Source organism: Copadichromis virginalis, linkage group LG22 (assembly GCF_057382275.1).
Source record: "Copadichromis virginalis isolate Kocher_CV1m ecotype Utaka linkage group LG22, C_Virginalis_male_GT1.1, whole genome shotgun sequence".
In the NCBI taxonomy this organism is placed as follows: Eukaryota; Metazoa; Chordata; class Actinopteri; order Cichliformes; family Cichlidae; genus Copadichromis; species Copadichromis virginalis.
This window is the reverse complement of record NC_140638.1, coordinates 8,700,725-8,728,040: the sequence shown is the minus strand read 5'-3', so window position 1 is coordinate 8,728,040 and position 27,316 is coordinate 8,700,725. Positions and strand designations below refer to the sequence as shown.

Below are 27,316 nucleotides of genomic sequence, written 5' to 3'. Positions count from 1 at the left end.
GTGAAGCCCCACAGAAGAAGAAACTGGGAACGACAGATTTTCAACTTTAACTGTGTTGTTGGTTAACGTGTTATCCTATAGGATGTTAGTTTTCATTGAAAAGACTGCACTTTTATATATTTATTGTTAAATTGCGTGTTTCTATGCAAATAATGATTTTAAATTTTTATTTATTTTTTCATAATGAGTAGGTGGATTTTTTTAAATGCTCTCAGTTTTGTGGGAAATGCAACTCTAAAAGTAAATAAATGATTTAAAGTTTTTTTTAAAAATATATATTTATATTTAGTCTGCGTGGAATTGCAGCTGAATGTGTTATAACGACGGTAATATTTTGTTACTTGAAGACATTTAATAAAGTTTTTTGTTTAAAAAAAAATACCAACAATGCGAAGTGCATTATGGGTCCACTTATTGCAGTTGTCTTCGTGATCTAGCGGCAGGTAATGTAAAACAGCAATTTATGAATGTATTGTTTAAAAAGCATTTCTGTTAATAACATTTGTTTAATTATCGACAGGCTCTGATAATGCTTACTGCCGCCGTCGCAATGATTTCCATGCCGTATTTTGTCATATTGTGCTCCAGGGCGATTTGTGGGAACTAGCTCAGTTAACTGGTGTCAGGTAGCGTTAGCTAACTCTCTAAACGATGGCTAGGTAGGTAAGAGCTTAGTAATAATAAAATGTTAATATATTGTGTTTGATCGTCATTTCTCGTGCTTCACATAAAGTCGTCGGTAGAGCCGTTTTCTGTTTGCAAACAATGAACATGCGCGCGCAGTTTTGAAGTGGAAAACGGCTTGTTAGCAAACGTGAGCAACAAATTCCTGTTAATATGGCTCATATCGTTACATAAAACAACAACAAAACTACAAATGCATTCAGTAAAATCCACCTTAGCCTCTTTCAGGATGCAGTTACTGTACCCCACATTGAAACTCCAAACAATAGAAAACAGGGACAAATTAAATAAATTACAGTTCTGCAGCGCAATATTGGATCCTTGGCTTCATGTGGCTGTAACAACTCGGCATTGTTATAGATGTGGTCATCATTGTGATATTTGCAGAGGACAATGTGAGATGTAGTGAAGGTAGGTAGAAGGTGTAAGTGAGTTTGGAGAGGTGGAGCTATGCTCTTAAGAGAAATGAAAGTCAGCAGAAGCTAGACATATCCACGTTTGTGAATGAGATGGAGACTGGTGTGATAGAGAAGTTGCAAGGTATAGAGTTAGTGAAGTTAGTGTTAGTTTAAATACCTGGGGTCAATCATCCTAAGGACAGTGCACAAGAGAGATGAAGAAGATGGAGTGGGTGGAGATGGGGTGATTTGTGACAGAAGCATAGCAGCAAGACTTAAATGGAAGGTTTACAAGATGGTAGTGAGACCTGCTAGGATTTATGGTTTGAAGATGTTGGAGCTGAAGGTGTTAGAGTTGGAAGATTTTCTTTGGAAGGGACTAGGATGGATATCAGAGGGACAGTCATTTGGAGAACACGTTTGATAGGCAAAGCTAAAAATGGTTTGGGCATGTGCAGCGGAGGGATAGTGAATATATTTTACAAGGGATGCTGAATATGGAAATGCCAGACAGGAGGAAGACTGCAGAGGAGATCCATGGATGCATTGAAGGAGGACATACAGAAGGGTGGGTGTGACAGATGATGGTAGGGAGAGGGGGAGATGGAGGCAGATGGAAGCAGGTAAAGAAGGTGACTAACATAAATAGCAACTTTCTAGATGTTTGGTCATACCACAGTAGATTTTTGTATTTATATGTTATCCCAGCTTTAACTATCATATATTGGCTTTGAATATTTCAGCTTGTGTAGAATTAATTAAAAAATCAGAAAAAAAGCCTGTTAATGTTCACTATTCACAATACCACGTTTTGACTTCCGGGCCTGTATAACAAACTTTCACTGGCCTCTACAATATTTTTAATGACCCAAAGAAGCCAATTTAATTGTTTTCAATACTGGAAGCTCTATCTTTAATAATGTAGTATAAAATAATAGTAGACTTATATTTTATAAAGTTACATCTCCCAAGTAAATGGTAGCTAAAGCTGTAAAATAATTGTCATGTATAACATTATCTACCCCTCTTTCCCTGCAGGAACCACAGCTGTTAGCCTTCGGCTATAAAATCTGCCTTTTTTTAACGATCATTTCAAACTGAATAAACAGACTGCATACAGACAGCTCTGCTTTATTTAGTCGCACTTTGCAAATACTACCTGCATGAAAAAAAATACTAATTTGTCGGTTCATTTTTGGCCACTAGTTATTTTGAACCCTGCAGCTGTAATTTGCTTACCCTTTGTTATCAAAATACATCAAACGTCTTAGTTTAAAAACAGATGTCTGTAGTCTAAGTAAAGTTTACAGATGGAGCAGTATGTCACAAAAATGTATCCTCTGCAGAGGAAAACAACACATTTTCACACCAAATCTCTTCCCCCATCTATTGACACACCCAAGCTCGTCAAGAAAGACTTTTATCAACAAACCTGTTCAACTCTGAGCATGCCAACTGTGTAGTTATTCGAACTTTTACTTTAGTGAGATTACCTATTGTGAATAGTTACAAGTGTTCTGTGTATAAAAACTCCTCATTACGTATTTGCAGAAACAGACCTGGTGCAGGATGTTTTGCATCTGTACAGCTGAGTGGGAATTTTGTGTCTAAATATTGGGAGTTCTGAACAATCAATTCTTAAGCAATCTGATATTTTATGTGCAGTCTACAATATGCAAATAGGGAGGTCAATTTAAAGTCATGTTGATACATCCTCGTTCACTTTATCTAACCATAATTTAGACGTGACTTTTACAGTTTTGTTTTTGTTGCCACTTTTCTCACTTCACTATGTGTGTTTTGTTTTACCCCCAGTGGAGATCAGATTACTCTCACAGACTTATCTTGATCTGCTTCTCATTCCAGACATTACCACCTATGAGACTATCATGCTGATAACTGGTTTTCCTGGATTTAATCTCACTGTAAACTCAAGATAGCAGCAACTATGGATGCATCTGAAGCAGAAGCCTCAACACAGAATCAGGGAAAAGAGGAAGGTGCATCATCAGCTCAAGGAGATGCTGGAGCAAGACCAAAAAAGGCATCTTTGAAAAGAGCTGCAGATGCCAAAGCAAAAAAGAAGCACAAAAAGGCTCGAGTGTCCAGACCTGCCCGGCCTGGTTATACTGTCCATCAAGGGGAAGATATGCTTCTCGTTATATCGAGTTCCACCTCCCAGTATGACGGGTCAGTGTGGACTCTTAAGAAAAAGAAGGGGAGCAAAAAGAAGAAGTTGGCAAAAGGAAAAGGAAAAGCCAGTCAGGTCAAGAAAAAGAAGCCAGTCAATGCCAAGCCCAAACTGGAAAGTAAACCAGTTATAGAAAAAGAAGAAAAAGTCGCAAATTTCTTTATAACTCAGGAAGAAGACGACCACAGATGGGGCCACAGCCTGCCTGAGGAGATGCTAATTAATATTTTTCAGATTGTGGTCATTCAAGAGGGAGCAGTGCCCTTTTTATGCAGGTATTGTGTCGTACATGTGATTTATTTGTAATTAAACCTATGAGATTAAGACTGAAATGTTGCATACACTATTTTAATCAAAATCATTTCATGCAAGTTAATTATCTTTCACTTACTTCAATACCTTGGATATCAATCTCATAACTTAAAGTCTGAATCTCTCTACATAACCTTTATTATTATTATTACTATTATTATTATTAAGACTGTAAGTTATTTAACTTTATGGATAAACATTAAGAAAACTGATAAAACGCCCTTCAAGGAAATTTCTTTACATGTTTGTTTTGTGCGATTGAACAGTTTAACGCATTCACATTACTATGATAGAACAAGGAGATACTCACATTTAAAAAGCTGTGTTGGATATGCATTTTTCAGCTCTACTTTGGGAAGTAAAAGTCAATGAATCCATCTTCTTCCATTTAATTCAATTCACAAATGATGACTTGTGATGAGGCTGGAGGCTATCCCAGCTGTCATTCATAGGGTCAGAGGCAGGGCACACTCTGGAAGTGTCGATAGTGTGTCACTGGGCTAACATATAGAGACACTCAGTGTGAGGAAGCCAGCATACCGACCCAGAGAACCTTCTTGAGGTCAAGTGACAGTCCTAAGCACCGCACCGTTTAATTCTTCCTGGTGTTTTCGGTGCAGGGTGGGGAGAGTTTGTCGTCTGTGGAACGCCGCTGCCTCCAGTCCGATCCTGTGGCACAGAGTGACTGTCGGTCACTGCTGGATTGCACCAGGGAGGAGCCAACTACCAAAAACTCAGAAGAAGATTAAGGACACTTTGGACTGGCTGGCACACAGCAGGTTTGTACTTTATTTAGCTTTTTGCTTAAGTCTTAATCATGTAAATGAATTCTAAACTGTGTTGTTTTCTAGATTCTCTCAGCTGCGAGACTTTTCTCTGTGTCACTGGACAAAGAACGTTGATTATGCATTAGAGGTAAGTCATCGAGAATTAAACATTATTTGAAAGACCTTCTCATCTGAAATGATTAGTACATTCATACACATACAAATCCACAAACAAGCTCTCCTCACACAAGTTCAAAGAAAAGAACATAAAAATCATTTCTTAATGTATTTTTAAAAATACAGTAATAGTCAAGACTTACGTTTTCTTGGCAACTGTTTTGATAATCATTGATTATTTTTCTTTCTTGGTAATAAGTTGGTTTCAGCTTCTCAAGCTTAGAGAGTGTAAAGTTAAAGAATATTTCTGGTGTTTGTTGGAGGCAATTTGAAGTAACTCCCTTTTATATTTTACAGTGAACATATTGATGACAACCTGTAGTGAAAAATGAACTAAGATGTCCATCATTAAATATAATCTGATCCCATAAGCCCCATATCCCAATAGGATATTGTTTTTGTCCAGAGAGTATTTTTGATTTTCCAGCATATTGATTACATTACATTAAAAAAACCACACTGGTTGCAAATATTTTCTTCCTAGCCTGACAAGACCAGGCAAAATTTAACAAGCCTGAATACAAAATAAGTCTTAAACTGAGAAACTCCCCTTCACACACTGGTGTTTGTTCATTTTGGATCCTGTTCATACATAAATTACAGTTCACTTAAAAACAATATATAAAGGAATAAATGTTTTATTAAAATTGTGGTTTATCTGTATTATTTAATACTTAGTATGTGGCTTTTTTTGAAATCATCATCAGGTTGTGTCGCAGTACTGCCCTGATCTTTGCTCCCTCAAGCTTTCTTACTGCACAGGAGTGACAGCGGCGGCCTTTCGCTGCCTCGGTCTGCACAGCCGCTTCCTGCACAGCTTAAATCTCCAGTATTCAGAGGTACGTGGACCTGTGTAGAGATTTTCTAATAGAAGCCATGCAAAGATCTTTCACTGTGTAATGAAGTTACACAGTGCAATGAATGTGCAGTGTTTTACAGTACAGGGAAAGTTTCTCTATGCTTGCTCTAAATTTAAAGTGTAACTTTAAGGGTTTGTCAAGAATTTAATGTTAACTCATTCACTGCCAGCCATTGGCAGTGAATGAGTTAAACCCACTGACTCATACACTGCAATTGACGGCTATAGACGTCAATGGCAGTGAATGAGTTAAGCACTTTAAACAAGATAAGCAGATATTTATGATGAAAAATATCTCAACTGTTTTTACTTGTCTTATATTAACTATATGAGCTTTAAGGGTATTTTCCCAATGCAGATTATCATTTTTTTTATTCATAAGAAACTTCATCCACTTTATATAGGTGATATATCATAAGGAGAGCTTTTTTCATCCAGGCATGATTGCATGTAGAGAATTTGCAGGATAACTTGCTTTTGCTGTAGTTCCAGGTTGAAGGACTCCTTGAGTATCTTGAAAACCATGGGAGCCAGATCAGGCAAATGTTGTTCAGTCATGGACTAAAGAATGACAGACTTCTGGCTGCAATCACTGTAAGACTTTTCTCTCTTTGTTTGTGAAACACGTGCTACACAAAGTCAGTGCTACTGGACAAATGAGCTTAATAAATGCATAGCATTGCTTTTTGTTTTTCCAGCGGGGATGCTGTCCCAATTTGGAGATGCTGGAGGTCAACACCAAGCTTGACAGTAAAGACTGCCAACTTCCTGTTTGCATCCAGGCACTACAGATGGCATGCCCTAAGCTCAAGGTAAAACAAAGGTCTTCTCTGTTTTAGTGTGACTACATTAGCTTTTTTACATTAAAGTTTAAACTCTTAATTAAGAAGATGAAGAAAAGCAGGCGTTTTATTAATTGTTGATTGATTGTTTATTGTTAATATTTAAATTCCAGCTTTTCAAAGACTTTTTGGATCTCTTGGTTCTTGACTGCTGGTTGAAAAAACAAGGTGCATTTGAAATTATCGTTATGAACCCTGGTTTTATATAATTTGATTTTTTTTTTTTTTTTTTTTTTTTGAAATGCTACAGAACAGTTATTTAAGTGAGCATGTTCTTCACAATTCCTGCTCCACCTTTTATTCTTGGACTCTAGTAGAATGACTTTATTTCATTGACAGTCTAAAGTAGTTCTTATTCCTCTTATACTTGGCTACTGTGCAGCATGTATGTGACAGAAAATAAGGAAACGCCCAAGTAGCACTAAAGCCAGTAGCTGTAATTTCTTATCTACTGGCAGAGTTTGCACTTTGCTAAAGGTTACTTGTTCTCCCGTGACGCTTACGTACTGCTTCCCATCAGACCTTCCGAATGATGAACGTCCAACCTCTTCATAAGGGAATGCGTTTTGGTATCGACCCAACATCAGGCTTCCCATTACTGGAGGAGCTTTGTATCGCAACCACATCGTTTTCCTATTTGACCGACAGAGATTTGAGGGACATTCTCTTCGATTCCCCCAAACTGCGAGTGCTGGACCTGCGAGGCTGTTCTCGAATCACAGCGTCTGGTCTTGCAGATTTACCCTGTCTAGGTATGTTTGTCAGGAAATTAATGCTTTTTGCTTTATGTCACCAATACCGAGCAGCTCAGTTTGGCTTTTTCAGAATGAATCTATGATGACCTGGAAGTCGGAGTCAGGACAGTTTAGTACAGTTTGTACACAAAATGTGTCTGAATTATTTGAAGGCTTCACATTTTAAAACCATTTCAAACATTTATCTGCTTTATTTTACTGTCTTGTATTTGGCAGAGCTTGAATGTTTGTTCTGGGGACAATATTTCAGCAGCCATGTTGGGCTGTCATCGCTTAAGAAAGGACTTCACACGTTGACCCAAAAATGGAGTCGAACTTTGCAACAGCTGGACATTGCACATCAGCTCTTCACTGAGGAAGACTTGGAGTTAGCAATGAGTTACCTTTGTCAAGCTGAGGCAGACACACTGCGCTCACTGAACTTGAGTGGGACCAGAATTACACCACGTGCACTCAGGTAGTTGTTTTGTACTTACCTCAGTAGCGCCGCAAATCCAAAATAACCTCTTTATTAGACAAAGTGCATCCAAAAAGAACTGAGAATTAATCAGTCGTTCCCATTCACATCTGTGCTTTGTTTTGCAGGCCAGTCATTGGACAAATGACTGCTCTAGACTACCTCAACCTTTCATCCTGCCGCTATCTCCCAAGAGGTGTAAAGAGGATTTATCGTGGCCAAGAAGACATCCGGCAGCTGCTGGACAAATTGGAATAGCTCTCACATTCATGTGGTTCCAGAAATGAGAAACCAAGTTTACAAGGCAGACTTGAATATCTTAATGCAGGCCTCGCTGTGGGTTATATTGTCTAATCGATGTGAATATTTTGCCCTCAGGACTTTTTTGATAGACATTTTTTCTGTCTGTTGTTGGTACGAAATTGACATTTCTGTGTTTGAATGCAAGAAGCAGTAGTTTGCAAACCTGTTACTACCGCATTAATGTCAGGTGGGGGGTTTTGTTTTTTGTTTTGACAATAACCAACACACAATGCGTGACACCTAGTACTGTATATAGATCATTTTATTTGTAAAACTAAATATTCATTTGCGTGTATCTTTTTTTTTTAAATGTGATTTCTGATTTTTTTTTTTTTTTGATCAAAAATAAATGTTTAACATGTCACAAGAGAATCAGGGTTGTATTGGTCTTTATTTCCACTAGAGAGTGCTGTCCTGTCAGTATAAATTTACATTTGTCATCTTAAGGGACTGGTCATACTGGATTCATACCTTGCTTGTAGCAACATGTTTAAGAATAGCAAATACATGTAAACACATGAATGGATCTAAGTGCCTATATGATTTTTCCAATAATGTAAACATGGTCAAAGGAGAGTGTTTGATAATAAAAGACACAATATAGTATTCACTTGTTTATTGGGCCAAATAACAGACTAAACAAAAACAAGGGCAAAAAAAGTATTTTAAATGTACCCACATTCAATTTTTGCCCAAATTTGAAACAGCACTACCCATTTAGGTTAATTAAACTTGGGTCTGTCTTGACTCAACTACTTCCATGAGTGTAAAAGAAACAGAGTCATATGTCCCACAACAACATGAAAAATGGTAAACCATAAAAACAGCATTAAAAATTCAACATTTTAAAAAGCAAAGACATAAAGAGACTTAAGACCTCTTTACTATGTATATTGATTTATATAAAGCCGGGATTTTCAGCTTTACTAGGTGCAAATTAAATGGAAATGCTGAATTTTGGTTACAATAGTGGTTGTAAGCACAGTCTTTGGTTTATGTCTCTCAATTAAAAATGTATTAATTCCATTGTGTATGTCAGTTCTGTGACCACTTTCTACAATAAAAACAATTGTTCCATTTTCTTTGGTAATTATAAATGGGTTTTTTTCTTTAAAAAAAAAACATATATGCATTTATTACACTTCCAAAATTGTACAATAAAAGCAAATAGGCAAAGGTCTTTTGTAATCAATCTCCTGGTTCATATTTTAGTAATGATAATATTGCAGTATATTGTCATCACATGTTAAGTACAACTTCTAAAGTATCTTTTTTTTAGTTCAGAAAGAAGCTTTTTTCTATGCTATATTCAGTTATTAAAGAAGCGAATTGCTGTTCACTTCTGTAGTGGGAATAAACTGAGGCCTGTAATGGGATCTGTAATACACTTCTCAACCAGATGGAGGTATGTGAGGTTCTCCTTAGTGTTGGGGTCAAAGAAGCCCTTGGTGTCATCATCAGGATCCGATAAAATCTGGTTCATTTCTTCATCAAAGTAACCTCTTTCATATGCCACTTGTACAGGCACTCTGTGACTGTGCACTGGGTCAATTATTCCTCCAGTTGCAATTTGAGCTTCAAGGAGACGAATTCCATGATCTTTCACAATGAGATCTTTTTTCAAGGCCTGGAACAAAGAAATTGTTTTTCCAGTGTACGGATCTTTGTATCCTGTCACTGCCTTTTCTGCTGAGATCAGTTTGTTTTTCCACTCTTTCCCAACCACTCTTTGAGCCACAGCTTCCTCTACAGAAAGCTTTTTGTTGTTGACTGGGTCAATGATAAAGCCTGTGGCAGCTTGGGCTTCCAGCAGAACCAGAGATGTACCAGGAGTCAGCAGACCTTTGCTTTTAGCTTCATAGATACTCATTGTCTTTTTGGTGGACTGAACATAAACTCCTGCAATGCTGTTGGTCCCCTCAAGGTATTTGCGCACTGAATCCATTTCACTTACTTCTGTTACTGTAACTTTTCCAGCGCTAAGATCTTTGTAGAGTTTCTCATCAATGATTTTGGATTTGAGCAGCTCAGTAGCAGAGACATCTTTTCTGATTCCATGGAACTTTTCAACTTCACTAGTTTCTGTAATTGTTGTGGTTACAGTAGTTTTTGTTGTGCTACTGTCTACTTTAGTTTCTGGTGGCTGGGACATGACAATTGAAGAAGATGATGAGGTTGTGTCTTGTGTATGCTGCTCAATGATTGTCAGGATGATTTCTAAAAAGCGCTCTATTGTGATTGATCCACCCTTGTACTGTTGCACAAGGTCTCTCCGCTTCTCTTCAATTATATATTTGGAGTAGAGTAGATCCCAGAGAGTCACAGTTTTTCCTCTGTATTTTCCTCCAGCTCGGGTTGTTGTTGTAGACTTCAGAATACGTTTAGTTGCCTCATCCACAAAGAAGTAAAACTCTCCTTTCTTGACAATGACAAGTAAACTGAGGCCTGTAATGGGATCTGTAATACACCTCTCAACCAGCTGGAGGTATGTGAGGTTCTCCTGAGTGTTGGGGTCAAAGAAGCCCTTGGTGTCATCATCAGGATCCGATAAAATCTGGTTCATTTCTTCATCAAAGTAACCTCTTTCATATGCCACTTGTACAGGCACTCTGTGACTGTGCACTGGATCAATTATTCCTCCAGTTGCAATTTGAGCTTCAAGGAGACGAATTCCATGATCTTTCACAATGAGATCTTTTTTCAAGGCCTGGAACAAAGAAATTGTTTTTCCAGTGTACGGATCTTTGTATCCTGTCACTGCCTTTTCTGCTGAGATCAGTTTTTTTTCCCAGTCTTTCCCAACCACTCCTTGAGCCACAGCTTCCTCTACAGAAAGCTTTTTGTTGTTGACTGGGTCAATGATAAAGCCTGTGGCAGCTTGGGCTTCCAGCAGAACCAGAGATGTACCTGGAGTCAGCAGACCTTTGCTTTTAGCTTCATAGATACTGAGGGTTTCATGGGTGGACTGAAGATAAACTCCTGCAATGCTGTTGGTCCCCTCAAGGTATTTGCGCACTGAATCCATTTCACTTACTTCTGTTACTGTAACTTTTCCAGCGCTAAGATCTTTGTAGAGTTTCTCATCAATGATTTTGGATTTGAGCAGCTCAGTAGCAGAGACATCCTTTCTGATTCCATGGAACTTTTCAACTTCACTAGTTTCTGTAATTGTTGTGGTTACAGTAGTTTTTGTTGTGCTACTGTCTGCTTTAGTTTCTGGTGGTTGGGACATGACAATTGAAGAAGATGATGAGGTTGTGTCTTGTGTATGCTGCTCAATGATTGTCAGGATGATTTCCAAAAAGCGCTCTTTTGTGATTGATCCAGCCTTGTACTGTTGCACAAGGTCTCTCCGCTTCTCCTCAGTGATGTATTTGGAGTAGAGTAGATCCCAGAGAGACACTGTTTTTCCTCTGTATTTTCCTCCAGCTCGGGTTGTTGTTGTAGACTTCAGAATACGTTTAGTTGCCTCGTCCACAAAGAAGTAAAACTCTCCTTTCTTGACAATGACAAGTAAACTGAGGCCTGTAATGGGATCTGTAATACACCTCTCAACCAGATGGAGGTATGTGAGGTTCTCCTGAGTGTTGGGGTCAAAGAAGCCCTTGGTGTCATCATCAGGATCCGATAAAATCTGGTTCATTTCTTCATCAAAGTAACCTCTTTCATATGCCACTTGTACAGGCACTCTGTGACTGTGCACTGGGTCAATTATTCCTCCAGTTGCAATTTGAGCTTCAAGGAGACGAATTCCATGATCTTTCACAATGAGATCTTTTTTCAAGGCCTGGAACAAAGAAATTGTTTTTCCAGTGTACGGATCTTTGTATCCTGTCACTGCCTTTTCTGCTGAGATCAGTTTGTTTTTCCACTCCTTCCCAACCACTCTTTGATCCACAGCTTCCTCTACAGAAAGCTTTTTGTTGTTGACTGGGTCAATGATAAAGCCTGTGGCAGCTTGGGCTTCCAGCAGAACCAGAGATGTACCTGGAGTCAGCAGACCTTTGCTTTTAGCTTCATAGATACTCATTGTCTTTTTGGTGGACTGAACATAAACTCCTGCAATGCTGTTGGTCCCCTCAAGGTATTTGCGCACTGAATCCATTTCACTTACTTCTGTTACTGTAACTTTTCCAGCGCTAAGATCTTTGTAGAGCTTCTCATCGATGATTTTGGATTTGAGCAGCTCAGTAGCAGAGACATCTTTTCTGATTCCATGGAACTTTTCAACTTCACTAGTTTCTGTAATTGTAGTGGTGATGGTAGTTTTTGTTGTGCTACTGTCTACTTTAGTTTCTGGTGGTTGGGACATGACAATTGAAGAAGATGATGAGGTTGTGTCTTGTGTATGCTGCTCAATGATTGTCAGGATGATTTCTAAAAAGCGCTCTATTGTGATTGATCCAGCCTTGTACTGTTGCACAAGGTCTCTCCGCTTCTCCTCAGTGATGTATTTGGAGTAGAGTAGATCCCAGAGAGACACTGTTTGACCTCTGTATTTTCCTCCAGCTCGGGTTGTTGTTGTAGACTTCAGAATACGTTTAGTTGCCTCATCCACAAAGAAGTAAAACTCTCCTTTCTTGACAATGACAAGTAAACTGAGGCCTGTAATGGGATCTGTAATACACCTCTCAACTAGATGGAGGTATGTGAGGTTCTCCTTAGTGTTGGGGTCAAAGAAGCCCTTGGTGTCATCATCAGGATCCGATAAAATCTGGTTCATTTCTTCATCAAAGTAACCTCTTTCATATGCCACTTGTACAGGCACTCTGTGACTGTGCACTGGGTCAATTATTCCTCCAGTTGCAATTTGAGCTTCAAGGAGACGAATTCCATGATCTTTCACAATGAGATCTTTTTTCAAGGCCTGGAACAAAGAAATTGTTTTTCCAGTGTACGGATCTTTGTATCCTGTCACTGCCTTTTCTGCTGAGATCAGTTTTTTTTTCCACTCTTTCCCAACCACTCCTTGAGCCACAGCTTCCTCTACAGAAAGCTTTTTGTTGTTGACTGGGTCAATGATAAAGCCTGTGGCAGCTTGGGCTTCCAGCAGAACCAGAGATGTACCTGGAGTCAGCAGACCTTTGCTTTTAGCTTCATAGATACTCATTGTCTTTTTGGTGGACTGAACATAAACTCCTGCAATGCTGTTGGTCCCCTCAAGGTATTTGCGCACTGAATCCATTTCACTTACTTCTGTTACTGTAACTTTTCCAGCGCTAAGATCTTTGTAGAGTTTCTCATCAATGATTTTGGATTTGAGCAGCTCAGTAGCAGAGACATCCTTTCTGATTCCATGGAACTTTTCAACTTCACTAGTTTCTGTAATTGTAGTGGTGATGGTAGTTTTTGTTGTGCTACTGTCTACTTTAGTTTCTGGTGGTTGGGACATGACAATTGAAGAAGATGATGAGGTTGTGTCTTGTGTATGCTGCTCAATGATTGTCAGGATGATTTCTAAAAAGCGCTCTATTGTGATTGATCCAGCCTTGTACTGTTGCACAAGGTCTCTCCGCTTCTCCTCAGTGATGTATTTGGAGTAGAGTAGATCCCAGAGAGACACTGTTTGACCTCTGTATTTTCCTCCAGCTCGGGTTGTTGTTGTAGACTTCAGAATACGTTTAGTTGCCTCATCCACAAAGAAGTAAAACTCTCCTTTCTTGACAATGACAAGTAAACTGAGGCCTGTAATGGGATCTGTAATACACCTCTCAACTAGATGGAGGTATGTGAGGTTCTCCTTAGTGTTGGGGTCAAAGAAGCCCTTGGTGTCATCATCAGGATCCGATAAAATCTGGTTCATTTCTTCATCAAAGTAACCTCTTTCATATGCCACTTGTACAGGCACTCTGTGACTGTGCACTGGGTCAATTATTCCTCCAGTTGCAATTTGAGCTTCAAGGAGACGAATTCCATGATCTTTCACAATGAGATCTTTTTTCAAGGCCTGGAACAAAGAAATTGTTTTTCCAGTGTACGGATCTTTGTATCCTGTCACTGCCCTTTCTGCTGAGATCAGTTTGTTTTTCCACTCTTTCCCAACCACTCCTTGAGCCACAGCTTCCTCTACAGAAAGCTTTTTGTTGTTGACTGGGTCAATGATAAAGCCTGTGGCAGCTTGGGCTTCCAGCAGAACCAGAGATGTACCTGGAGTCAGCAGACCTTTGCTTTTAGCTTCATAGATACTCATTATCTTTTTGGTGGACTGAAGATAAACTCCTGCAATGCTGTTGGTCCCCTCAAGGTATTTGCGCACTGAATCCATTTCACTTACTTCTGTTACTGTAACTTTTCCAGCGCTAAGATCTTTGTAGAGTTTCTCATCAATGATTTTGGATTTGAGCAGCTCAGTAGCAGAGACATCCTTTCTGATTCCATGGAACTTTTCAACTTCACTAGTTTCTGTAATTGTAGTGGTGATGGTAGTTTTTGTTGTGCTACTGTCTACTTTAGTTTCTGGTGGTTGGGACATGACAATTGAAGATGATAAGGTTGTGTCTTGTGTATGCTGCTCAATGATTGTCAGGATGATTTCTAAAAAGCGCTCTATTGTGATTGATCCACCCTTGTACTGTTGCACAAGGTCTTTCCGCTTCTCTTCAATTATATATTTGGAGTAGAGTAGATCCCAGAGAGACACTGTTTTTCCTCTGTATTTTCCTCCAGCTCGGGTTGTTGTTGTAGACTTCAGAATACGTTTAGTTGCCTCGTCCACAAAGAAGTAAAACTCTCCTTTCTTGACAATGACAAGTAAACTGAGGCCTGTAATGGGATCTGTAATACACCTCTCAACCAGCTGGAGGTATGTGAGGTTCTCCTTAGTGTTGGGGTCAAAGAAGCCCTTGGTGTCATCATCAGGATCCGATAAAATCTGGTTCATTTCTTCATCAAAGTAACCTCTTTCATATGCCACTTGTACAGGCACTCTGTGACTGTGCACTGGGTCAATTATTCCTCCAGTTGCAATTTGAGCTTCAAGGAGACGAATTCCATGATCTTTCACAATGAGATCTTTTTTCAAGGCCTGGAACAAAGAAATTGTTTTTCCAGTGTACGGATCTTTGTATCCTGTCACTGCCCTTTCTGCTGAGATCAGTTTTTTTTCCCAGTCTTTCCCAACCACTCCTTGAGCCACAGCTTCCTCTACAGAAAGCTTTTTGTTGTTGACTGGGTCAATGATAAAGCCTGTGGCAGCTTGGGCTTCCAGCAGAACCAGAGATGTACCTGGAGTCAGCAGACCTTTGCTTTTAGCTTCATAGATACTGAGGGTTTCGTGGGTGGACTGAAGATAAACTCCTGCAATGCTGTTGGTCCCCTCAAGGTATTTGCGCACTGAATCCATTTCACTTACTTCTGTTACTGTAACTTTTCCAGCGCTAATGTCTTTGTAGAGTTTCTCATCAATGATTTTGGATTTGAGCAGCTCAGTAGCAGAGACATCTTTTCTGATTCCATGGAACTTTTCAACTTCACTAGTTTCTGTAATTGTTGTGGTTACAGTAGTTTTTGTTGTGCTACCATCTACTTTAGTTTCTGGTGGTTGGGACATGACAATTGAAGAAGATGATGAGGTTGTGTCTTGTGTATGCTGCTCAATGATTGTCAGGATGATTTCTAAAAAGCGCTCTATTGTGATTGATCCAGCCTTGTACTGTTGCACAAGGTCTCTCCGCTTCTCCTCAGTGATGTATTTGGAGTATAGTAGATCCCAGAGAGACACTGTTTGACCTCTGTATTTTCCTCCAGCTCGGGTTGTTGTTGTAGACTTCAGAATACGTTTAGTTGCCTCATCCACAAAGAAGTAAAACTCTCCTTTCTTGACAATGACAAGTAAACTGAGGCCTGTAATGGGATCTGTAATACACCTCTCAACTAGATGGAGGTATGTGAGGTTCTCCTTAGTGTTGGGGTCAAAGAAGCCCTTGGTGTCATCATCAGGATCCGATAAAATCTGGTTCATTTCTTCATCAAAGTAACCTCTTTCATATGCCACTTGTACAGGCACTCTGTGACTGTGCACTGGGTCAATTATTCCTCCAGTTGCAATTTGAGCTTCAAGGAGACGAATTCCATGATCTTTCACAATGAGATCTTTTTTCAAGGCCTGGAACAAAGAAATTGTTTTTCCAGTGTACGGATCTTTGTATCCTGTCACTGCCCTTTCTGCTGAGATCAGTTTGTTTTTCCACTCTTTCCCAACCACTCTTTGATCCACAGCTTCCTCTACAGAAAGCTTTTTGTTGTTGACTGGGTCAATGATAAAGCCTGTGGCAGCTTGGGCTTCCAGCAGAACCAGAGATGTACCTGGAGTCAGCAGACCTTTGCTTTTAGCTTCATAGATACTCATTATCTTTTTGGTGGACTGAAGATAAACTCCTGCAATGCTGTTGGTCCCCTCAAGGTATTTGCGCACTGAATCCATTTCACTTACTTCTGTTACTGTAACTTTTCCAGCGCTAAGATCTTTGTAGAGTTTCTCATCAATGATTTTGGATTTGAGCAGCTCAGTAGCAGAGACATCCTTTCTGATTCCATGGAACTTTTCAACTTCACTAGTTTCTGTAATTGTAGTGGTGATGGTAGTTTTTGTTGTGCTACTGTCTACTTTAGTTTCTGGTGGTTGGGACATGACAATTGAAGAAGATGATGAGGTTGTGTCTTGTGTATGCTGCTCAATGATTGTCAGGATGATTTCTAAAAAGCGCTCTATTGTGATTGATCCACCCTTGTACTGTTGCACAAGGTCTCTCCGCTTCTCTTCAATTATATATTTGGAGTAGAGTAGATCCCAGAGAGACACTGTTTTTCCTCTGTATTTTCCTCCAGCTCGGGTTGTTGTTGTAGACTTCAGAATACGTTTAGTTGCCTCATCCACAAAGAAGTAAAACTCTCCTTTCTTGACAATGACAAGTAAACTGAGGCCTGTAATGGGATCTGTAATACACCTCTCAACCAGCTGGAGGTATGTGAGGTTCTCCTTAGTGTTGGGGTCAAAGAAGCCCTTGGTGTCATCATCAGGATCCGATAAAATCTGGTTCATTTCTTCATCAAAGTAACCTCTTTCATATGCCACTTGTACAGGCACTCTGTGACTGTGCACTGGGTCAATTATTCCTCCAGTTGCAATTTGAGCTTCAAGGAGACGAATTCCATGATCTTTCACAATGAGATCTTTTTTCAAGGCCTGGAACAAAGAAATTGTTTTTCCAGTGTACGGATCTTTGTATCCTGTCACTGCCTTTTCTGCTGAGATCAGTTTTTTTTCCCAGTCTTTCCCAACCACTCCTTGAGCCACAGCTTCCTCTACAGAAAGCTTTTTGTTGTTGACTGGGTCAATGATAAAGCCTGTGGCAGCTTGGGCTTCCAGCAGAACCAGAGATGTACCTGGAGTCAGCAGACCTTTGCTTTTAGCTTCATAGATACTGAGGGTTTCGTGGGTGGACTGAAGATAAACTCCTGCAATGCTGTTGGTCCCCTCAAGGTATTTGCGCACTGAATCCATTTCACTTACTTCTGTTACTGTAACTTTTCCAGCGCTAATGTCTTTGTAGAGTTTCTCATCAATGATTTTGGATTTGAGCAGCTCAGTAGCAGAGACATCTTTTCTGATTCCATGGAACTTTTCAACTTCACTAGTTTCTGTAATTGTTGTGGTTACAGTAGTTTTTGTTGTGCTACCATCTACTTTAGTTTCTGGTGGTTGGGACATGACAATTGAAGAAGATGATGAGGTTGTGTCTTGTGTATGCTGCTCAATGATTGTCAGGATGATTTCTAAAAAGCGCTCTATTGTGATTGATCCAGCCTTGTACTGTTGCACAAGGTCTCTCCGCTTCTCCTCAGTGATGTATTTGGAATAGAGCAGATCCCAGAGAGACACTGTTTGACCTCTGTATTTTCCTCCAGCTCGGGTTGTTGTTGTAGACTTCAGAATACATTTAGTTGCCTCATCCACAAAGAAGTAAAACTCTCCTTTCTTCACAATAGACAGTAAGTTAAGCTCTGTATTTGGGTCTCTGACGCACCTCTCAATCAGCTGGAGATATGTGAGGTTCTCCTGAGTGTTGGGGTCAAAGAAGCCCTTGGTGTCATCATCAGCATCAGATAAAATCTGGTTCATTTCTTCATCAAAGTAACCTCTCTGATATGCCACCTGTATGGGGACTCGATGGCTATGGACTGGATCGATTATGCCTCCAGTTGCAATTTGAGCTTCAAGGAGACGAATTCCATGATCTTTCACAATGAGATCCTTTTTCAAGGCCTGGAACAAAGAAATTGTTTGTCCAGTGTACGGATCTTTGTATCCTGTCACTGCTCTTTCTGCTGAGATCAGTTTTTTTTCCCACTCCTTCCCAACCACTCCTTGAGCCACAGCTTCTTCTACAGAAAGTTTCTTGTTGTTGATTGGGTCAATGATGAAGCCTGTGGCAGCTTGGGCTTCCAGCAGAACCAGAGAGGTACCTGGAGTCAGCAGACCTTTGCTTTTAGCTTCATAGATGCTCATCATCTTTTTTGTTGATTCAACTCTCACACCTGCTATACAGTTTGTTGCTCCAAGATACTTCTGAATATTTTCCATTTTGACAACAGTTTCTTCTGTTACTTCACCTTTTATAATTTGGGTAAAAAGGTCCTTTGAGATGATCTTTGACTCAAATAATTCACTGGCTGAGACTTGTTTTCGTAGTCCTTTGAACTTTCTTTCCTTGGATGATACCTCTGTGACTATAACTGTGAGTATTTCAATCATCTCCTCAATTTTGGTCACTCCTGTCCGGTATTGCTGTATAAGCTGCTCCCTTTTTTGTTCTGATATGTATTCAGATAGCAGCACTTCCCACAGTGTGACCTCCTTGTTTTTAAATTTTCCCACATTCAAGGTCATCATTTTGTTTTTCAAAGCATGCTCGATTTGCTCATCTGTGTGAAATACACGGGCTTTTTCTTCATGCAGCGGTAGGAGAAGTAGCCCAGTTTTATCATCTTTCTCACATCTATTCATGAGCGGACTGTATGACAGTTTTTCTTTGGTATTTGGGTCAAAGAATCCTTTTTCATCATCTGTGGGGTTCAACATAATTTTTTGAGTTTCTTCATCCAGACATCCTTTTTTGATAGCAATATGAATTGGCAGTCTGTGACTTTGATTTGGGTCAATAATTCCTCCTGTTGCTATCTGCACATCAAGTATCCGAAGGCCATAGCTTCTTTCTCTCAGCTTTTTTTGCATGGCTTCAAACAGTGATATTGTCACATCTGTATATGGATCTTTATACCCAGTGACAGCTCGTTCAGCTGAGAGAAGTTGCTCACGTACATCTGGCCCAATCAGTCTTCCTTTTACAGCCTCTTCCACAGCATGGAACTCATTTTTGAGGGGATCAATGATCCATCCTGTTGCAGCTTGAGCTTCAAGTAGTAGAAGTGCAATGCCAGGTGTCAACAGGTCTTCATTTCTTGCTTCATATATGCTCATCACTTTCTGGGATGGATAAACCTTCACTCCAGCAATGCTTCCAGATCCTTTTAGGTATCCTCTCACAGGTTCACTCTGCGCTATTGTTTCTAAATTGAGTTTTCCTTCTTTCACCTGTTTAAATGTTTCTGCATCAATGATTTCAGAATCCAGTAGTTGTTTTGCAGTGACATGCTTTCTCAGACCCATTATCATTTTGGGAGTTTCAGTCTTCTCCAGTTTTTCTATTGTGGTAATCACTAATGTGATTATGGTCTGGGTACTAATCTGCCTTGTTCTGTACTTTTCAATCAGTTCAAGTCGCTGATCCTCAGTAAAGTAGCCAGAATGAATCAAGTCCCATAGAGTAACCGATTTTCCAGAATAGTGTCCTACAGATATGCTGACACTTGTCTTTTCAAACTCTTCCATAATCTCTGTGTCAGAATATATCTTTTTCTTTGTAGCTGTAGCTTTTGGTGTGTCATTCAGTGGCAGGAGAAACAGTCCAGTTTCCTTGTCTTTCACACATCTCCCCAACATCTCCATGTATGTCAGATTTTCTTTTGTGTTTGGGTCAAAAAAGCCCTTTGTGTCATCAGTTGGGTCTGTTAGGATTTGATTAAGTTCTTCATCAAAATATCCCTTCTTGTATGCAACTTCAAGGGGTAAGTGGAGACACTTTAAGGGATCGATGATACCACCTGTAGCAATCTGGGCCTCAAGTAAACGAATGCCATGCTGGTTGACAATAAGATCTTTTTTCAACGCTTGGAAGAGCGAGATCTTCTGACCTGTGTATGGATCTTTGTAACCAGTGACTGCTCTTTCCGCAGACAAAAGTTTTTCATACATCTGTGGACTAATCAACTTTTCTTTGAGAGCTTGTTCAACTGTAAGTTTTTTGTTATTCAGAGGATCAACAACAAATCCTGTAGCTGCTTGTGCTTCAAGGAGGCAAAGGGCAGTCCCAGGTGCAAGAATGCCAATTCTCTGTGCCTCGTGAATGCTTAGTTTTTTATTTGAAGGTTGCAGTATCAACCCAGCTACACAGCTTTTTCCTTGTAGGTAGGCTCTCACACTGTCCATTTTCATCACATCACTGCTTGTCATGTTTCCAGTGATCAAACTGTTGTAGGTGTTTTTATCCACAATTTTAAGATCCAAAAGATCCACAGCAGAGACTTCTCCTCTGAGACCTTCAAACTTCAGTCCTTCTTGCTGTCGTATCTCCTTACTCTCAATGATCTCTACAATGGTCTCAGTTAGTTGCTGAATTGTGATTTTCTTTGACCTGAAGAGCTTGAAAAACTCCTGTCGTTTGTCTTCAGACAGATATTCTGAGTTGATAAGATCCCACAATGTTGTGCGTTTGCCCTTGAACCTACCGTACTTTACAGTAACTATTGTTGTTTTAAACAATTCCCTAATGTTGTCATCTATCTTTATTTTGTTGCTCTTGCCTTTGAGAGGTAAGAGGCACAGGCCTGTACTAGGATCTGTTACACATCTGGCCATGAGCTGCAGGTATGTCAGGTTCTCGTGGGTGTTGGGGTCAAAGAATCCCTTGGTGTCATCACTTGGATCATCCAGGATCTGATTCATTTCTTCATTAAAGTACCCCTTCTTATAGGCCACATGGACAGGTATGCGATGGCTGTTCACTGGGTCGATGATCCCACCAGTGGCAATTTGGGCCTCCAGGAGCCTAATGCCATGGTCTTTTAGGATCAGGTCTTTTTGCATTGCTTGGAACAAAGAAATTATTTCTCCAGTGTATGGATCTTTGTATCCAGTAACCGCTTTCTCTGCCGATCGCAGCTTTTGACACACATCAGGCCCCACAATCTTTGCTTTGACAGCATCATCAACTGAAAACTTTCTATTTCCAATAGGGTCAATAATGAACCCTGTTGCTGCCTGTGCCTCCAGTAGAATCAGAGCAGTTCCTGGCATCAGCTTTCCTTTCTGTTTGGCCTGGTAGATGGTCATGATTTGAGAATCAGGAAGCATAATACCTGCGATGCTGTCTTTACCTTTTAAGTACACATTTACATTTTCATCTTCAATGACTTCCTTCACTGACTTCTTTCCCTTCTTCAGGTCCTCTAGGACCTCCTGACTAATGATATCTGCTTCCACAAGCTGCTTGGCTGTAACAGTGTCTCTGATACCTTCAAAGACGACTTGAGTTGTTTTCACTGACTTTTCTATCACTTCCAGAACTGTTGAAATGATCATCTTGATAGTTATCTTCCCCTCTCTGTATTTTCGAAAGATGTCTTGCCTCTGGTTTTCATCAAAATATTCTGACATCAGAAGTTCCCACAGAGATACTGTCATTCCTGTATATTTGCCATATGTCACTTTCACTTTCTCCATCTTGAAGGCTGTTTTAGTTTGGTAGTCAATGAAATCAAAATTTAGCCCATCTGATTTATCACGCAAAGGAAGGAGGCAGAGTCCAGTAGCAGGATCAGTGACACACCTTTCCATCAACTGAAGATAGGTTAGATTTTCTTCTGTGTTTGGATCAAAAAAGCCTTTTGTGTCATCCCCTGAATCCTCCAATATGGCATTCATTTGTTCATCAAAATAACCTCTCTTAAAGGCCACTTCTGTAGGAAGTCTGTGACTGTTGATTGGATCAATTATTCCACCTGTAGCAATTTGTGCTTCAAGTAGGCGGATTCCATGTTGTTTGACGATGAGGTCTTTTGAGAGTGCTTGAAACAGGGATATAGTTTCACTGGTGTATGGGTCTTTGTATCCGGTCACTGCCCGCTCAGCAGAGAGCAGCTTTGCATGATATTCTGGGCCAATAAGTTTGCTTTTGACAGCTTCATCCACAGTGTACTTTTTATTTTCTACAGGATCAATCATGTATCCAGTAGCAGCTTGTGCCTCCAAGAGAACAAGTGATGTCCCAGGCATCAGTATGCCTTGCTTCATGGCTTTATAAATGCTCATTCTCTGATTGGTTGAGAGTATAGCAATGCCTGCAATGCTGCCTTTGCCTTCCAGGTATTCTTTCACTGTTTCAATCAACATCACGTCCTGTGTTGTGGTCTTCCCCTTTTGCAGGTTATCATATGTTTCTTTGTCGATGATCTTTGATTCAAGGAGCTCGGTGGAGGAAATGCCTTTGCGCAGACCTTTGAAGGTGATGCAGACAGGAAGAAGCAACAGGCCTGTATCGGGCTCCACGATGCATTGCTTTTGGAGGCCTCTGTAGTTAAGATTTTGTTGCAAAGTTGGATGATAAAACACTCTGAGCTCTGACATTTGGTCCTTCAGCAAATCTTTTTCATAGTAGCCCTTCTGAATTGCAGAGTCAACTGAAATATTTGTCTTATCGACAGGATCAAACAGGCCTTTTGTGGCTATCTGTGCTTCCAGCAGCCTCAATCCATAATCTTTTGGAACTAAATCTTTTTGCATAGCTTGGAATACAGATATCATTTGGTTGGTGTAGGGGTCTACATACCCAGTGATGGCTTTTTCTGCTTTAAGGAGTTTGTCTTTCATCTCTGATCCAACTATTCCCTTTTTAACAGCATCCTCTACAGGAAGCTTTTGGTTGCTTACTGGATCTACAATACCTACTGTGGCAGCTTGTGCTTCAAGCAGAGCCAGTGCTGTTCCTGGCTTAAGCATACGCTTCTTCATGGCTTCATATATGGTTATCTTTGTCTTTGTCTTTTCCAGAAATATACCAGCCACAGGTTCATGGACTTTTGTGCAGGCATTTTGCTTCACACCGCCATCCTTAAGGTTGGTGTCCATCTTGACCTAAAGGGCTGTGTTAACACATAAACAGTTACAGAGCTTGTTTTGTATATGGTATTTTATGCATTGTAAGTAATTGTAAAGCACAGCTCTAAGATACATTTGGGCACACTGCAGTTAAACTGCTTATAAAATACACATGTATTGATTTGTATGTTAAAAAAAAAAAACTTGTCAGGTTTTTATACAGTTATTTTTTTATACACAAATTATTCAGACGTTCACCAAATTAGATGCAGTAAGACATTTTGTCGAAAAATTTCTTTTACTACTGCTGTTTTGCGCCATAATGCAATTTCTAACGTTACATGTTTGACAGTGACATTGTTATGTACTAACTGTAAAGCTATTTTCAGCTTTTCCCTTGCCACAAGGGGTCGCCACAGCAGCGAGCACCACAAGATTAATTGGGCAGAGTTTTATGCTGGATGCAACAGTGACCTTTCACTAGTAATAGAGACTAATGTGATAGAGAATATACTCCAGCAAGGTAGAGAAGGTTGTAGAATAGTTTGCAATGACAAATAGTACTGAAGTCTGGTAAAATTAACACATTAGTATCCAGCATAACTCTGAATCGCTTAAATAACTTAATAACTAGTCTGGAGCAATTGAAATTGAAATAGATGGTAATTAGTTTTATTTCTATTAATTGTAGTGTAAGTTTTGGAATATATTATCTTCCAACTGTAATATCAAACCTTTCAATTTCCTTAGGAGTACGTGGACAGCCTTGGATGCTCTCTGTTGTTCCAAAATACAAGATCCAACGCCAGTGGCTTCCTGGTTTTTACGATCTCAGGGCTTTGAAACTCCGTCCCTGGAAAGATAAGGCGGTTGTAATAAGTTTGATCTTAAACTTTGTGTTAATGATTTGATATTGAAATTAGTTTATGACATTTCTCATGAACTTTCTAAATCACATATGGGTAAAATACTCACCATTTCATCACTGACCTATGCAGACTGCATATGAGACAATCCACAGGATGTAGGTAAAATGTTTTTTTTTCCTACTATGTTAGTAATACTTTAATTATAAGTTGTTACCATGACAATTATTCAAGTCTGTATGGCTTGCTTGCAAACAACTACTGTCCATGACTGACCCACCCACCCCATAAAAATAAAGCCTAACTGTACAGTCTGTGTGTATGTGTCTTATAAACCCATGTGGGCAGGTTTCTAATGCATCAATACTCTCTTTTGTTTTTTGTTTTCTAATAGTTTTTCTTATCATTTCATCATGTCCCTGCACAGATTCAACAACAAAAGAAGCTATTAATTACATAATGTGTGAGAACGTCCCCCATTTGCTTTTGGCAATAATAATGGTGTGTCAAAACTGGAACAGCCAGATGCCCTGTTTTGCAACAACATGCAAAGGAAAACCAATAACTGCAAGTACAAGAGTTCATATCTCTTGCAATCCTGTGCACCAAAGTCTAAATCTGCAGAACTTTGTTTTGGGTTCCAGTAGAGATTAAAAGTTTTATAAACTTGTGGCTGAGTTTTGTTTGCTTGTTAGACCCTCATTTTTTATGTCAGCCAGAAAAGTCACAAAAGAGCTAAAGTCACCATGGCATAAAAATATCAGCTTCAAGGTAAAATAATATATAAATGTTTTAAAAAACTGAATCGATTTGCATTCCGGTCCAGTATTATTTAGATTAGAGATTAGATTAGATAAAACTTTATTAATCCCTTTTAAATTTAAAGAATCCCCATTTAAAGAACTTATAAAGAGCTTGTTTACAAATTCTACAACATAACCCAAATTTATACACATCCACTTGTACTTAGGGTACTAAACTGAAAAACAGGGAATAATAAAAGCAAATGTATAACCTTTAAGCATATTCTTATGTGGTACATGAGATGTTACTGTACTGAAAAAGCTTTACAAAGAGATTTTCAAAAAAATCTCAGTTAATTATTCTCATAGCTAGTAATTACTATTGCATACAAAAATGTAGTGATTTCTATGTATGTGTGGATGTGCAGATGTATGTACAGGTGCATGTTAGCTTCCCATGACCTCATACTGTTTCTGTTTTTTCTTTTTCTTTTTTTATTTTATCTTGTTGCATAAAAATGTTCCTAAACAAATAAAAAGTGTCAAAAAAAAAATGTAGTGATTTCACAATTTTCTGAGAACCAGTCTTTCAGCCTTGTGGGGGTTGGTAACTGTCACAAATGATGTCATAACACCTGTGGGAGTCAACACAATAAGGCTCAGAAAAAAAGGGTGTGAACCGAAACTCAGCCAATCTACTCAGAAACATGTTAACTGTTAAGTCACAGATAAAGCTCCACTGTGTATGTGATTATTTTCACTTGTTTACTGTGGTAAAATGTTTGGTTTAGGCTGTGTGAGCTGCTCTACCTGAGAAGTGTATTTAACAGCTGTTATTGATAAAGTGGCAAAAAGATGCTCCAAGTAACCAAGATAAGCAGAGTAACACAAACAGCTGTGGATCTGAGGTCTGCTGAACTCTTTATTTGTACAAGAGCAGCAGGTCTGTGGCAGTTCGGTATCTCTACCTGCAAGTGCTCAATTTACATCTTGAGTTCGTCACCCACTTTGTAAATATTTGAATGTTTTTGAAGCTGTCAAGCATTTACTGTACATTTATGGCACCATCTGAATTTGCTTGTCATATCATAAAGGCAAATACATTTCCTGCACAAAGTTAACAAGTTACCTAACTCTGCAAACACAGCTTCACTGTTTACTGGTCTCTCCACTAAATGCCTTTTCCTCAGTGAAGGAAGGCACTGTCCGTTCAATGCAAGAGCAGATATAAAATAAATGACTTTTTAAAAGATTTCGCTTTCTTTTTTGTCTTTATAAGACCTCTAAGCACAACTGAGTGTATATTCAGAGGCCTCTTTATTAGGTATGATCTGCCACGTGTGTATTTCATCATAAAGTTCCATTTTTAGTGACACTGTTGCAAATGTGGAAATAGAATTATCTAGTACTCTTAGTTACAGTTGATCTTAGTCAGACTTGGTTTGCAGAGGTGTTTCTGGGCTTTATTGTTGGCACCAGCATACATGACACACCCCTGAACATACCAGAGTCCAGCAAACAACTCTGGAACCTCAGCGCTAAAAAACACAATTGACTTCACAGCTGTGTGATGGTGTTAAGGAGAACTAATTAGAGGCCTCACTAATGTAGAACTAAAGTTAAAAGAGCATTTAGTTACATTAGACTATACAGTAGTACCATAACAAAGAATCACTTTTGTGAGCTCTGACTTCTGTATTTTCTTGTAAAGTTAAATTATTTACTTTGATTTTAGATGAGGAAAGTCTTAAGAACCACAAGTAACAACTGATATAAAATAGTACCAGTTCAGTAAGAAAGTGGACTATATACTTCCTAAGGAATATATAATCACGTGACATGAACAAGTTATGATAATTCTAACTGTAAATCTTTAGGTTGAGCCAAGGATCTGTCTGGATGACAAGATGTTGGCATTGATAAACAGCTAATCTAGCATGCTTTTGTGGAGAATCAATAGAGCAGTTTTAAGATTGACACTGAACTACAAATTGCTCACAACTTTCTCTCACTTGTAGCAACAAGCCTAATTACATCCTATGTGCACTTCAGCCATTGTGGTGCATTTTTAATGCCACCCCAGCAATAAAATACAACTTACTGGCTAGGAATGAATGAGGCAATATAGTACCACTGATTCAGGCGTTGCACAACAGTTTTTGTAGCTGTAACTGCGGAAAGTCTTGGAGTCATTGTGTAAATAGATCCCAGGGTGATGTCAGCACAGTGTTTAGACTTGTTGAAAGCCTCATTAGTGACATACGGGTACATTTATTTTACCAGCGGCGGTCAAAGGTGATCAGTGAGGAATGTGCGCATTCCCTTTTATCTGAGGGTGTTGGCTAACAGGACAGGATAGACACACGTTCTGCTTCCTCTCGTTTTACTTTGCCAATGCAGTCTCCACTTTCTCACTCTGAAGAAAATAATTTTCTAAATGTGGTTCCAGTTTTATGTAAACGCAACTCAAGGAAAAAGTTTGTTTTCTTTAGAAAAACCAAAACAAAGACACTGCTGATTTTTACACAACCAAACTAAAAAAAGATTTTAAATAAACTTGCTCTTACCCAAACGTGCTTGGATGATATCCCAGCTCTGCACCGGCGAGCGTTCAGCTTCAGCTGGTATGAAAGATACCACAACCCTGAAGTGCTCCCAGCATCTCAGAGGTATTCACTCCTCAGTGGTCAGATATAAGGCAGGGCCAGCTAAGCCCCTCCCCTGTTGAGGTTCAGCCTCCTCGCCTGG

At 39.4% G+C, this 27,316-nt stretch overlaps 2 protein-coding genes across 4 annotated transcripts; one reads left to right on the top strand and one right to left on the bottom strand.

Moving 5' to 3' along the window:
• The first annotated feature begins 363 nt into the window (after positions 1-363).
• On the top strand, positions 364-8,743 carry fbxl6 (F-box and leucine-rich repeat protein 6). Of its 3 annotated transcripts, none has more exons than XM_085447082.1 (10): positions 364-443; positions 2,949-3,548; positions 4,206-4,364; positions 4,437-4,500; positions 5,237-5,368; positions 5,875-5,982; positions 6,087-6,200; positions 6,751-6,982; positions 7,202-7,442; positions 7,571-8,743. In XM_085447082.1, the coding sequence occupies exons 2-10, from the start codon at positions 3,031-3,033 to the stop codon at positions 7,698-7,700; spliced, it is 1,698 nt and encodes a 565-aa protein (XP_085303208.1). In that variant the 5' UTR covers positions 364-443; positions 2,949-3,030; the 3' UTR covers positions 7,701-8,743. The 3 variants fall into 3 exon arrangements, with proteins under 3 accessions (XP_085303208.1, XP_085303209.1, XP_085303210.1); XM_085447083.1 differs by lacking the exon at positions 364-443 and adding an exon at positions 1,578-1,650; XM_085447084.1 differs by lacking the exon at positions 364-443 and adding an exon at positions 1,686-1,705.
• On the bottom strand, positions 8,347-27,219 carry eppk1 (epiplakin 1). Its single transcript, XM_085447074.1, has 3 exons — positions 27,136-27,219; positions 23,694-23,812; positions 8,347-23,003 (listed from the first exon to the last, which is right to left on the bottom strand). Exon 3 carries the CDS (start codon positions 22,987-22,989, stop codon positions 9,082-9,084), a length of 13,908 nt encoding a protein of 4,635 aa, XP_085303200.1. The 5' UTR covers positions 22,990-23,003; positions 23,694-23,812; positions 27,136-27,219; the 3' UTR covers positions 8,347-9,081.
• Positions 27,220-27,316: the final 97 nt, after the last annotated feature.

Bases quoted from the DNA above. Each gene is read 5' to 3' on its own strand.
- fbxl6 (XM_085447082.1), top strand. From the start codon at position 3,031: ATGGATGCATCTGAAGCAGAAGCCTCAACACAGAATCAGGGAAAAGAG. The intron at 6,983-7,201 runs GTATGTTTGTCA...TGTATTTGGCAG, and splicing joins TGCAGATTTACCCTGTCTAG to AGCTTGAATGTTTGTTCTGG. The intron at 7,443-7,570 runs GTAGTTGTTTTG...TTTGTTTTGCAG, and splicing joins ATTACACCACGTGCACTCAG to GCCAGTCATTGGACAAATGA.
- eppk1 (XM_085447074.1), bottom strand. From the start codon at position 22,989: ATGGACACCAACCTTAAGGATGGCGGTGTGAAGCAAAATGCCTGCACA.